We start from the raw sequence: 12,538 nt of genomic DNA, 5'->3' as shown, positions 1-12,538 counted from the left end.
TCTCTCTTTTCGAAAATATAGGAAGAGAAGAGATTCAGACCCAAAGAAAAAGCTAAAACACAGCAATTTGTGAGGAACTTCCATCTTTTTTTTCTAAGTAATTAACAAGAGAAGAAGGGAGAAATTCAGCAAAATATTGAAATACAAAGTATACAGAACTGGAGAATAGCTAAAACGTTAATAGTGAATCCAATTGCTAAAATCTTCCAATCTTGCATAAGAAGGATTTCATTTGTTACATTGCTAAAATCTTCCAATTTGTTGCATAACCAGCAACTGAAAGGGGACAAACATGAAACTCTCACAATAACAATAACTCGCAAAATCTAAGTCAGGCAGTTGTCTTTCAGGCCTTCTTTTTCCTACCCAATGTAGGTCTCTTGCCAATCCTTGAAGTAGTCGTGCTGGATTGCGGCAGCAGCCCCCGCAACATGGCCAAAACACCTAATCCCAAAAAAGGGGAGTACACATATAACAGCTTATCAGAAGCCTTGCCGGACTGAACAAGCTCTGATAGTATTGTAACCTGAAATTTTGACAAAACCAAAATCTGTTAAGAAAGAAAAAAGTTGAAGACGGGTGGTTGACAATCCAATATGGAATAGTTCAACATGACAGACTATGTATGTGCTGCCGAATCCAGAAAAACTCCACCTCCAATAACCCAATTAGAATTCTCACCACCATTACGTAATAATTATGAGAGTGTTTATGGGTAATGATAAACAGTTTAACACTAACCACGTGACCTTAAGACATTGCTTCGCCTACAATGGTGTTTCGTTTCCAATCCAATTTATGCTTAAAATGAGGAAGCGAAATCCATCAGTAGAGTAAATATGTTAGAATTTGATCGATGCTAATAGTTTTCGGAACTCTCTTATCTGGCTAATTCTTCATGCAATTTGTAATCTTTAAGTTACATAACATTATTCAAACAAGTTTCGCTTCATTTTCTATCTTGTACATTTTAACATCTTTGACTTATTAAACCACCCTCGGATTGGATACCACAATTAACCGATGTTAAATCCTATAAAAGTTACAAACTTGGAAGATAATTAACAAGAAAATATATAATTAAACAATTGAAAACTATAAAAAAAAAAAAAAAAAAAAGAGATACAGCAAAACCCAAGATCTAAAACCAAACAAATCACCAATTTTCTATAATTTATAATGTTATTAAAAGAAAAGAAAGACGAAAACGTTACCATGGAGGTAAATACCGAAGCGCCATAGATCAAACAGGTGGTGTTCAACCAAGACTTGGCGGCCAGAATTCCGTACAAGTTGGCAACCGCCAGAGGCCATTGGAAGAGCAGCTCAACCCAAACGATCCCAACAAAGAAATGAGGCTTCTGGCTCACCAGATAATCTCCATAGGTGCGCGCGTACCAGCTCTTGAGCTCCACCAACACCTCCGGGAAGAAGCTCTGCGGCAGACATGTCTGCCCGTCGATAAACGGCGCAGCCACCGCAATCACGACGAAGAATACGAAGAGAGTGGCGTCTACGAGTTTCAACAGAGCACCCATTTGGAATTTTCAGGGTGGACAGCTTTGCTTTCCTTCAATGGATCTCTCTGGTTTGCTCCGTGAAACTTTGGCTTTGTTTGTGTGGTCAAATTTCCTGATCTGAACGATGTGTCGTTTCCTAATATTTTTGGAACATATTCAGACGCCAAGTCGTTTTATTTGTTTTTTTTCTTACCGACAAGGCAACAAGACCATATTCCTATTCTTTGCATCCCCAAGTTGGATGTAGATTTCAGTTACCTTGGCTTGCAAGAAAAGTAAGATTGATGGATTGATTGTCTTTCGACACAATTATACTAAAGAAGGGTGATTTCGGACTGGCTTTTCTGCCCTCTCAGTTCTCATACACTCTCATCTCCTCATATTTTGTGCGGTCACGGTTAAGCCACGTTAACATTTTATGTTGATTTTTTTTATAAAGATAATAAGACGAAAAACAATAGTGATATAAAATGTTGACGTGTCTTAACCGTGATCGCACAAATAGGATGAGATGGAAGTGTATAGGATCTGGAAGGGTAGAGAAGTCAGGTCCGGTAATTTCGAACTCAGAAAAGTAAATACTCACATCAAATTTCCTTATTTTAACGAAAAATTAAAAGTTATTGTAAATAAAAAGTTCGTTTTCTTAGCTATTTCAAAAGAAAGCACCCAAAGTTATGCAGGAATAGAATTTCTTTATATACCTAGGAATAAATTACATTCCAGAAAGCACCCAAAGTTAGGCAGGAATAGGATTTCTTTTTTTTTTTTTTTTTTTTAGTACATCGATATTTTACACTAAAAGAATGGGAAATTCGGCCAAATCACACAATGAAAAGCCTAATTTGGTATCAAATTCGCCATCCACGAGATTCGAACCTAAAATCTTTCACTTCCAAGTGAAGAGAAATACCACCATCGTAGTACTAAGTGGCAGGAATACGATTTCTTTTTATACCTAGGAATAAATTACATTCCAAACTAGCTGGGGAAACTTGTTAAACTACAAATTACGAGAAAAAAAAAAAACAAATAAAGAGTTCGTCTTTTCTCACCCCCTAACTCTTAGGTGGTAACCCCTAACTCTTAGGTTTACCACCCTCACTGTTAGGTTTACCCTCTAAATCAAGATAACTATTACTTTCTTCCATATTTGTGCCACGTGTATAAAGAACTAACCATGATTAGTCTATATTCTTAATATTTTTTTATGGAAAAGAAAAAACTAAATTAATGAAGAAAAAAATTTACCATCTATTCTCTCTATAATATCTCGTCATAAATAGTTGATCGACACTAATACCCCCTTTCACATCCCACTTTTCAGGCGTAGAAGTAGCAACAACTCCTAAAAGAAAAGCCTTTAATTATCATACGCCTCCAAGAAAGGGTGTGTATGAATTCTTTTAAGTGAATCAGGTTCCCCATATTAATCATACGATCCGGAAGTTGCCTGCAAGAAAGACTGTATATCAACCAAATTAACATTTCTTTGGTTAATTCTTCTTTCGATTTTCCTGTACTACAGTTTTTACTTTTTATTTTGATATGTCGTAGCCGAATTGGTAGGACGGGAAAGGGTGTATTAATGCTAATCAATTGTTTGATGAGGATTAGAGAGAATAAATGGTGCTAAGGTTTTTTGCTTAATTAGTTTAATTGTTTTTCTTTTACATAATAAATAATTAAATAGTATAGACTAACTATACTTACATTTTTTAACATGTGACGCAAATCTGGATCGAAAATAATGATTATCTTGAGTGAGGGAGTGAGCAAATTAAAACGAACTCAAAATTTAAAATGAAAAAAAAAAAGAATAAAACTAATTAAAAGAAATATAAAGCAATTGGGAATCCTTATTTAATAAGAACTCCGCTTTCGATTTTCATAATACAAAAAGGAAAAAGAGAGGGATTATAAAACCACCCGCTTCTCAACCTTGTTTATGTCCGCGAAGTAGAAGTTGAAACTTCCTGTCAAATCCCACAGCAGAACTGGTGATGCCGATACGCGACGTCAAGACCCTCAACCCTATGAAATCCCACTCCGCCACGAAGCTCTCTGCCGATGCGAAAGCATTCTTTCCAGGAAAAACAAGCAGCCGTGATAAACAAAACCCTAATCGTTCACCTCTTTTTCCTCCACCCTTGCCCTACCACCAACAACACTATATTCCTCCTCCTATGTTTTATCACCGTACATCATGTCCTACACCGGTCAATCCGCAACTGCAGTGTGCTCAGTTTCCTCCGTTTTACTATGTTCCTCCTAATCCCGTGATCATGATTGACCAAGGCCTTACGGTTAATCCATGGGCTCCATTACTGCCACAAGATTTAATGGTTTTGAGAAGTAATATCGTTAGGCAAATAGAGTATTATTTCAGTGATAAAAATCTAAAGAAGGATCGTTACCTGATTTCGATTATGGATGACCAGGGATGGGTTTCGATATCCACTATCGCTGAATTTAAGAGACTCAAGAATATGTGCACCGACATACCGTTTATCCTTGATTCGTTGTTGTTGGGCTCGACCAGTGTGGAAGTGCAGGGTTACAAGATACGGCTACGGGACAATTGGTTGAAGTGGATTCCGGCTCATGCAGACTCTACCGTAACATCAAAACAGCATATTCAGCCGGAGCAACTTAGGTCTGCCAATAATCGTGATAAAATTGTTGACGCTTCATCTGATGGAAAATACTCAACGGATCTCTTGCTATCTAGCACTGGACATGGCACTGCAGATAGTGTTCTTGACGGTGGATCTCTTGTGTTTACTGCTGATAATTGAGTTGGCCCATAGATTGGCAATGGGGTTACTCATAGAATATTGGTTCGGTTTTCTCTGTCTATGTCTCATGATTTGGTTTGCTTGGAAGAACCTGCTGACGCAATTTTCAATATTTTGTTAGGACGATAGATGATAATGTTTCATATTTTAGTGTGTGGTACATATTTTCCTTCGATTGGGTGAAATTCCCGACAAGGTTTTTTTTGAGGCCCACACTTCTATCCTCTTGTAAGGTTCCTTTACAATGTTTACATGAATGAATAATTGAATAACATACTCTTTTAGATAAAAGTATTCTTCTGTTGATTTTCAGATTGTGGCCTTTTCGAAAGAAAATCCTCCGTGACAATTGGTATACGGAGGATCAATTCAATCTGGATGTGATTAGGAACTTAGCATGAGATGAGAGATACGTAAATCGACATCCGTGGAAAATAAATACTGTAGTAACTTATGTTTGTCTTTCCTTTCCTTCAAATTCTGATATGTTACTAAGAGTTTATTGATAAATCCAATTAGCAACAACTTTCAATCATTCATAACAAGAGTTTATTGATAAATTGAGAACATGGACACATAATTGACATATATGAACTATCAAAATAATGATAAATTGCACAATGTGTCTGCAAGTTCAGTTGTACGTCAAGCCTTCTTTTTCCTACCCAATGTAGGTCTCTTGCCAATCCTCGAAGTAGTTGTGTTGGATGGCGGCAGCAGCCCTCGTACTGTGGCCAAAATGCCTAAGCCTAGAAAAGGGAAATACGTATATAGGAGGTCATCTGAAGCCTTGCCGGACTGAAGCAGTTCTGATAATATAGTAACCTGAAGTTTTCAGAAAAGGAAGACATCTTAAGAAAAAAAAAAAAAAAAAAGTTGAAGAAAACGAAAGATATACAATCCAACATGAGATAGAATTCAATGTGATCACTAGACTTTGTAAATTGTAATTAAATGGTGCAGAAACAGGAAGAAGAAACACCCTCCCCATCATCCAGTTATAATTCTCATCGCCAATCACCATTAGATATAATTAGGTGAGTTTTTACCGAATTAACTGGAATGACTAAAATTCAACATGTGAGCCTAAGACACTACTTTCACCTTCAATGGTGTGTATCGTTTCTAATTCAATGCATGCCTAAAACGAGGGTTACAAAATAAAATGTGGTAATATGCATGTATGCTGCAGATTTATGAGGAATTCCCAACTTTACAACCAAATTCGATAATCTACTAGTTGAATCAACAGAGTGCGATGTCAGGATTTTATACCACTTTGGTTTAGAGTTATAGGTTTAACCGATGCTAAGAATAGATAACATAAGTAAAATAGTTTTCAGAAGTCTATTTAGCTAGCTAGCTAATTTTTTTTAAGCACCCACTTCCTCAACATCTTTCACTTGATTACTTTCTCCTTTCTTCATTTTAGTGGGCCTGCCATGAAATTTGATCGACCACTTTAAACTTCCCAAAGAAAATCAACATGACTCATACATCCAACCTTATTTGATATCACAATCATTCTGTCTTAAATCCTTAACTATAACTAAAGGTTACTCATGTGGAACCTTTTTTTTCTTTTCTAAAAGATCATTTAAAAAACAAACTATAATGTTAGGGACTTGTAGAGCAACAGGTTAAGAGCAGACCATGTCCTCGATTCTCCCCTCATATCGCTTGTATAAAAACCGAAAGTACTATAACATTACCAATGGAAAACAAGAGAAGGGAATCTAAAAAAACCCAAATTGTGTTTTTTTTTTTTACAAGAAAAAAAAACCCTAGTTCTAGCTAGAATCAATAACAACAACAAATTGGCAATCAAGTTATGATATTATTAAAGAACAATAAAACGAAAACTTTACCATGGAAGTGAAGACCGAAACGCCATAGATCAAGCAGGTGGTGTGGAACCAAGACTTGGCGGCCAATATTCCGTACAAGTTGGCAAGCGCGAGAGGCCATTGAAAGAGAAGCTCGAACCAAATGATCCCAACGACGAAATAAGGCTTCTGGGTCATCAGATAATCGCCATAGCTGTGCGCGTACCAGTTCTTGAGATCAATCAATGCGTCCGGGAAGAGGCTCTCGGGCAGACATATCTGCGCGTCGATTAACGGTGCTGCCACCGCGATCACGACGAAGAAGACGAACAGTGTGGCGTCCACAAGCTTCGCCAAAGCACCCATTTTACTTTTGGAGTAACAGAATTACAGATTCATTCGTTTCTTCCTGATCCTAACGACGTGTAATTTCTTAATAATTATGTTTGTTGCACCGACACGCGCTCAATCGTATTTTTCGTAGTGATTTGTTTTATTGTGAGGAAAATCTAAAGACTGAGGGGGATATAGCTCAGACGGAAGAGCAAGCCGATCGATGCCCCGTATCTGCATATTTTCATTTTTTTTCTTCCTCTAAATAAAAGATTTCATGACTGACTAACCTATGTGTAATAATTATTCATAACCCTTCTAACTTTATAATTCCCTTTCTTTCTTTTTATACAAGCGATGATGAAAAAAAGGAAAACCAAACCTTAAGCAATCGAGTGCATGCATGCATAAATATTTTTAACCGCTTGAGTTATACAAATTCTTGCTCATTTTTTAGTACATGTCAAACATGATAATCTTTTTTTTGTTTTGTGTTTTAAAAGAAAAAAAAGTACAGAAAGATGCGTTAATGGCTTGTTTTGGAATTTTCAGATTATGCCTATTTGACTTGTACTTTTTTTTATTAGAACTTAGGTATACTCTTTGTAAAAAATGTATTCGAAATACGGTACTTTATTGGAGAAAATCAGATAAAAAAATCAGAATTTTCTAAATTCCTAAATACATTCCAATTTACATCCAAGCTTTTCAGAATATTAAAATTTTGGGATTTCAAATTCGAAATAGAAATTCTTGAACCGAAACTGGAATCTCAATTTCTTATCCAAGTGGACCTTCCAATAGTGCAGTGAGGAGTCCAAAACATTGCAGCCCATAACATTGTCTTCTTTTATCAACTCTTTCACATAAAGGAGTTCATATAAAAAATTAAAAATCAGGTTCTCACTTCTTGTAAAAGAACAGCAAAAAGAAATGATGAAATAAAAGATTTGAGTTCTAGTTAATTTTCTTATCCTTTGTTTACTATGGCTGAAATAGTGGTGGCGGAGGGTGGCAGCAGCCCACGCAGAATGGTGAGGACACTTAAAACAATTATCACAATTTAGCTGACTAATTAGGGTATTCTAGGCAACTTGTGATGAGCAAGTGAGTGCATGAGGTTTAAATTCTGCATCGTTGATCATACCAACTCATTGTTGGAGGACAGAATCTCATAATGGTCATATGACAAAATAATATACGATTACTATATGGAGTTTTCACTTCTAACATCACTGAAACCTTTTGTGATAATATTCAACACTTAGCAATAGGTAGTTAAGTTGAGACAATATCGGTGATATTAATGGTTGACTATGCTGGACCTATAAAGTTTATCACTCATATGCATCAAATCGATCAAATCAAACTCTAAAGTTAAATGAGTTTTGGTGAGACTAGTCCTAGGACGGGGGATTATTTCCTAAGAAGCCCTCATTTGCATGCTTTTCGTGACTTTGTTTGTTTCTTCTTCCCTGAGGGGTATGCATTTTAACTTACGGCCACCAAAAAATTCCCAAATAAACATCAACAGCATGATTGACATGCCATTAGTTCATAACAATTCTTTCTCATCAATACATTAGAATTTAAGGTACATAGATGTAACAGAAGTGAACAACTAAAAGACGTAAATTTTGATAAAGAATCTGAGTTCTAAGTTACTTTCTGATACTTTGGTTGGCCGGTGCTTTTTGTTGTTCTTTTGTCACTGGTCGAAGTACTGGCGTTAGACGGAGGGAGCAACCCGCGCAGTATGGCCAGGACGGCAAAGCCCACAGCAGGGTAGTACAACATCAACATTGTATTAGATGCCTTGCTGGACCATAACAGCTCTGGTAAAATAGCGCCCTGCAATTTTCACCAAGGCAGAGAATATGCAACAAGTTGAAAGAAACGAAGGAATCTTTTATAAACATCGCTCCATACATGTGGAAAAAAAAAAAAAAACCTAATTTTCAGAATTGCCTTGGTTCTAATTCTAGGAGAAGTTCCAAAAACAGTGTCTTTGTGACTCTCACACGGTCACACTTAATTAACTAACGTCTCATATTCATGAGAAACTTTTTGAGTGTGAGAACTACACTGAAAAATCACTTTGTACTTAACACCTCCATCAAAACCAGTCTAACTAAATCTTAACAAGAAATTGAACAGTGTAGAAACAGGCAATTAAAACACATTAATCATATTGACAAATCCATTTAAATTGTGAGGTTGCCGTGTAAATATGATATACTTAATCGACTTTAAATTATCAAAATCTTGGAGGTTTCAACATGGTTTGTTTATATGTATTATTTGGACTAGTTTGAAGAAGCAAATAATCAGCACCCAGGTGAAGAATCAGTATGTTTACAAAATTTAAATTAAATAAGGAAAAAAATAAGATTGTTTTTGAAGAAGGTGATTTTATTTTTATCGAACTTTAATTGATGTTAGAATAGATTTTAATTTTGATCAGTAGCCAGGTACATCATTCTATATACAGAATACGTAACTGCGTGTATAATCATAATAAAGTAGCTAACTGAATTCTCAAAAATTAAATTTTAATCTAACATTGGAGCTTGTTAGAAATGACAGAGAAGGATTATACCATGGTGGTGAAGAAAGAGGCGCCATAGAGCAAGCAAGTGGTTCTGTACCAAGGCTTAGCTGCCAAAATCCCATACAAGTTGGCAACGAGAAGGGGCCACTGCAGTAGGAGCTCAACCCAAACGAGACCAACGAAGAAATGAGGCTTCTCTTCACCAAGATAATCGTCGAACTCCCTGACATACCAGTTCTTGAGCTCCACCAGCGAGCTTGGGAAGAGGCTCTGAGGTAGACACAACTGCACGTCTATTAGCACCGCGTTCACCGCCACTATGGCGAACATTACGAAGAGTACGGCGTCGATTATCTTCACAAAAACACCCATTTTAGGTTTTGATTTGCTCGATTTGCTCTCTTTCTCAGCTTGTTTAGTGTGGTGGTATTGAACCAATGCTTAGCAGGCAAAAATGGATCTTGAAGATATTTGTAGGGGCCTACTGGCACACCATCTTTGAAGTCTACTCTCATTAATATTATATAATTTTAGAGATTGCCATTTTTTTTTTTAAATAATCCATCAGTAACATGCATGTTAACTGCTTCAGCAATTTCTTATTGTTAGACAATTTGATACATAGTATCCAGAATTTTTCTTTATTTGGTGACAAAAAGTTAGGGAGAGGAAGGCTACTCCATTTCAGGATTAGGGCTTACTATATAAGTATTTTTGAAGATTTATAGACAGGGTTTTAGTCATTGTTTTTGTTTTTACATATCGCCCACATCAAGAGAGATTGTCAACAGCGGGACACGAATTTAAACCTTAGTCTAGCAAATATAACAAAAATTTGATTATAAGGAAACAATATTCAAAGGTAATATCTTGATTAGTACATATAGTAAGACAACCTCAAGAACCAATTAGCGTTTGGTTTAGCGATTGTTATCTTCATTTGGAGGAAGTCTCAATTTAACTTTAGTTGACTTATTACTAACATATATGATCTATGTATATTAGGACATTATATATTTGCGATGAGCCTTATACATATATACCTGGTTGTCACTAATGATTGCATAACTTATATATTTCCGTTGTGTGGAAAATTAATATTTAAGTAGAAAAATAAATCATACCAGAATATTTTCCTTTGATTTTACCCTTAGACTGGATAACAAATAAATTTGTGTTATGATTCATAAGGCAGATATTATATAGTTAGACAAGATTCTTCATTGGAAGACAAAACAGTTCCAGGTCCCAACTATAACATGTAAGATTTATCTAGCAACCAGTCACCAAGACCAAAACATGAACTACAAACACAAAAGGACTAATCCAGATATATGCACATTACAAACCAGAAAGTGAATCATACCTGCAGCAACACCCGCACTTGAAGCCATCGCAGCAATCCAGTGAACCTTCTCTTCTCTTACAGAATATTAAGAGCTCGACTCACAGATAGGTTATGGTCCAGTATGAGCATTTTTCTGTGAGAAGAGAGGCCACTATATATATACATATAGACTTTTCCAAGACAGATCAGGATTCCCTATCAAAATCCTAATTGGAAACCACCTCTTGTTTTCCGTATGCTAACCAAAATCCTTTACTGTAAAGGATCAGCACTCCTCTTATCAATAGGACTTTCCATCTCTAATTGAATACCTTTAACTGTTCTCAAAACTTCTTTATCTCATACTCATATTCTTACATTCTCCCACTTGAGTATGAGAAAAGTTTTAAGCACACAGTTTATTCAATCATACTCAGACAGAAGTGTACACTAAGTCCTGTTAACAAAAGTTTTCAATCACAACCAATCTTACATACATTTCAAAATGTAGAACTCTGAAAATCTTCATTACAACCATAATGCAACAAGGTTTTTCACGAGTCACATACATCCAATTTGTATCTGTACTGTTGTGAACTTCAATTAGTTCCATCAGATAAGCAAAATAATTTGCTCCCACTATTTCACATTATTGACAGCAAAATAACTAATTGCTCCAGACAACATGTGAAACAATAGTTCAACAACAACTGCTTATACAGACAAGCTGTTATTCAAGCATCAAATGAACTATCAAGTTTTTTTTTTTATTTCAGAAACACAATAGACCATTGTAACAAGTCTCACTAGAAAATAAAAACTCTAAAATAAAGCTACCTAACCAAATACTAGCCTTAAGCTTTATTAAAATACATAAAACCTGTTTTCATTACTGCACCAGCTCTTTGAACTTCACAGCAGCAACTTCGACAGTCAAATACACAACAAGAGATTACTCCCACTGATCAAATGATTCATGTACCCCCATCCGCGAAACATGAGCTTTAAAAACCCCTATTGGTAATGCCTTGGTCAAGGGATCTGCTATCATCAAATCAGTGCTCAGATGTTCCACTTGTATAGCCCCCTCTCTCACCTTTTCTCGAACTTTAAGAAACTTCACATCCATCAATCTAGAGGCTGAAGTTCTTCTATTATTCTTGGCAAAAAATACTGCAGAATTATTATCACAATGCATTTTAATAGGCCGTTGAACAGAATCTACAATCTTTAAATCTGTTAAGAAGTTCCTTAACCACACAGCCTGTTTCATTCCTTCAAAACAAGCTATAAACTCTGCCTCCATAGTAGATGTTGCTATTATGGTTTGTTTTGCACTCTTCCAAGAAACTGCACCACCACCAAACATAAACACATGGCTACCTGTGGATTTTCTGTCATCTACATCACCAGCTAAGTCTGAATCGGTATAACCAACTAACTCCAGATTCTCTTCTTTGCCATAAACCAACATGTATCCCTTGGTTCTTTGCAAGTACCTCAGAACCTTCTTTGCAGCTATCCAATGAGACTCTCCTGGATTTGCTTGAAACCTACTTAACATTCCTACTATGAATGCTATATCTGGTCTTGTGCAGATTGTAGTGTACATCAAACTACCTACTAAGGAGGCATAAGGTTTGTTTTTCATTTTGTCTACCTCAACTGATGTCTTGGGACACTGATCTTTAGAGAACTTATATCCCTTATTCACAGGTACTTCACCATTATTGCATTTTTCCATATTGAATCTTAGCAATACTCTGTCTATATAACCTTTATGTGATAGTCCAAGTAACCTTTTGGATCTGTCCCTAATGATTTCAATTCCAAGTACATAGTGTGCTTTACCAAGATCCTTCATCTCGAAATTTTTGCTCAGTATATCCTTGGTGTCATTAAGAAGCTTAACATTAGAGCTTGCAAGGAGAATGTCATCGACATACAGGATTAAAATGATGAAGTTTGATCCTAACCATTTGATGTAAATACAATCATCCAATTTATTTTCCACAAAGCCAAAACCTGTGACAACCTAGTCAAGTTTCAAAAACCACTGTCTTGATGCTTGCTTCAGTCCATAAATGGATTTGTTGAGTTTGCAGACCTTGTTTTCTTTCCCCCTTTCAACAAATCCAGGAGGTTGTAGCATGTATATGTTTTCTTGGAGTTCACCATTGAGA

General features: G+C 36.1%; 4 protein-coding genes across 4 annotated transcripts; 1 reads left to right on the top strand and 3 right to left on the bottom strand.

Annotated features, from left to right (window-relative positions):
• Positions 1–184: 184 nt before the first annotated feature.
• On the bottom strand, positions 185–1,612 carry LOC137708708 (uncharacterized). The gene is made up of 2 exons (XM_068447841.1): positions 1,215–1,612; positions 185–526 (listed from the first exon to the last, which is right to left on the bottom strand). Exons 1-2 carry the CDS (start codon positions 1,536–1,538, stop codon positions 347–349), a joined length of 504 nt encoding a protein of 167 aa, XP_068303942.1. The 5' UTR covers positions 1,539–1,612; the 3' UTR covers positions 185–346.
• A 1,911-nt stretch (positions 1,613–3,523) lies between these two features.
• Positions 3,524–4,318, top strand: LOC137709177 (la-related protein 1A-like). The gene has a single exon (XM_068448288.1). It carries the CDS (start codon positions 3,524–3,526, stop codon positions 4,316–4,318), a length of 795 nt encoding a protein of 264 aa, XP_068304389.1.
• Positions 4,319–4,874: 556 nt separating this feature from the next.
• LOC137749332 (uncharacterized) lies at positions 4,875–6,602 on the bottom strand. The gene is made up of 2 exons (XM_068489429.1): positions 6,187–6,602; positions 4,875–5,143 (listed from the first exon to the last, which is right to left on the bottom strand). Exons 1-2 carry the CDS (start codon positions 6,508–6,510, stop codon positions 4,964–4,966), a joined length of 504 nt encoding a protein of 167 aa, XP_068345530.1. The 5' UTR covers positions 6,511–6,602; the 3' UTR covers positions 4,875–4,963.
• A 1,531-nt stretch (positions 6,603–8,133) lies between these two features.
• On the bottom strand, positions 8,134–9,438 carry LOC137709176 (uncharacterized). Its single transcript, XM_068448287.1, has 2 exons — positions 9,077–9,438; positions 8,134–8,328 (listed from the first exon to the last, which is right to left on the bottom strand). Exons 1-2 carry the CDS (start codon positions 9,398–9,400, stop codon positions 8,134–8,136), a joined length of 519 nt encoding a protein of 172 aa, XP_068304388.1. The 5' UTR covers positions 9,401–9,438.
• Between the last annotated feature and the right edge of the window lie 3,100 nt (positions 9,439–12,538).

This window comes from Pyrus communis, chromosome 11, assembly GCF_963583255.1.
Source record: "Pyrus communis chromosome 11, drPyrComm1.1, whole genome shotgun sequence".
Lineage (NCBI taxonomy): Eukaryota > Viridiplantae > Streptophyta > Magnoliopsida > Rosales > Rosaceae > Pyrus > Pyrus communis.
This window is presented reverse-complemented; position numbering and strand designations above follow the sequence as displayed.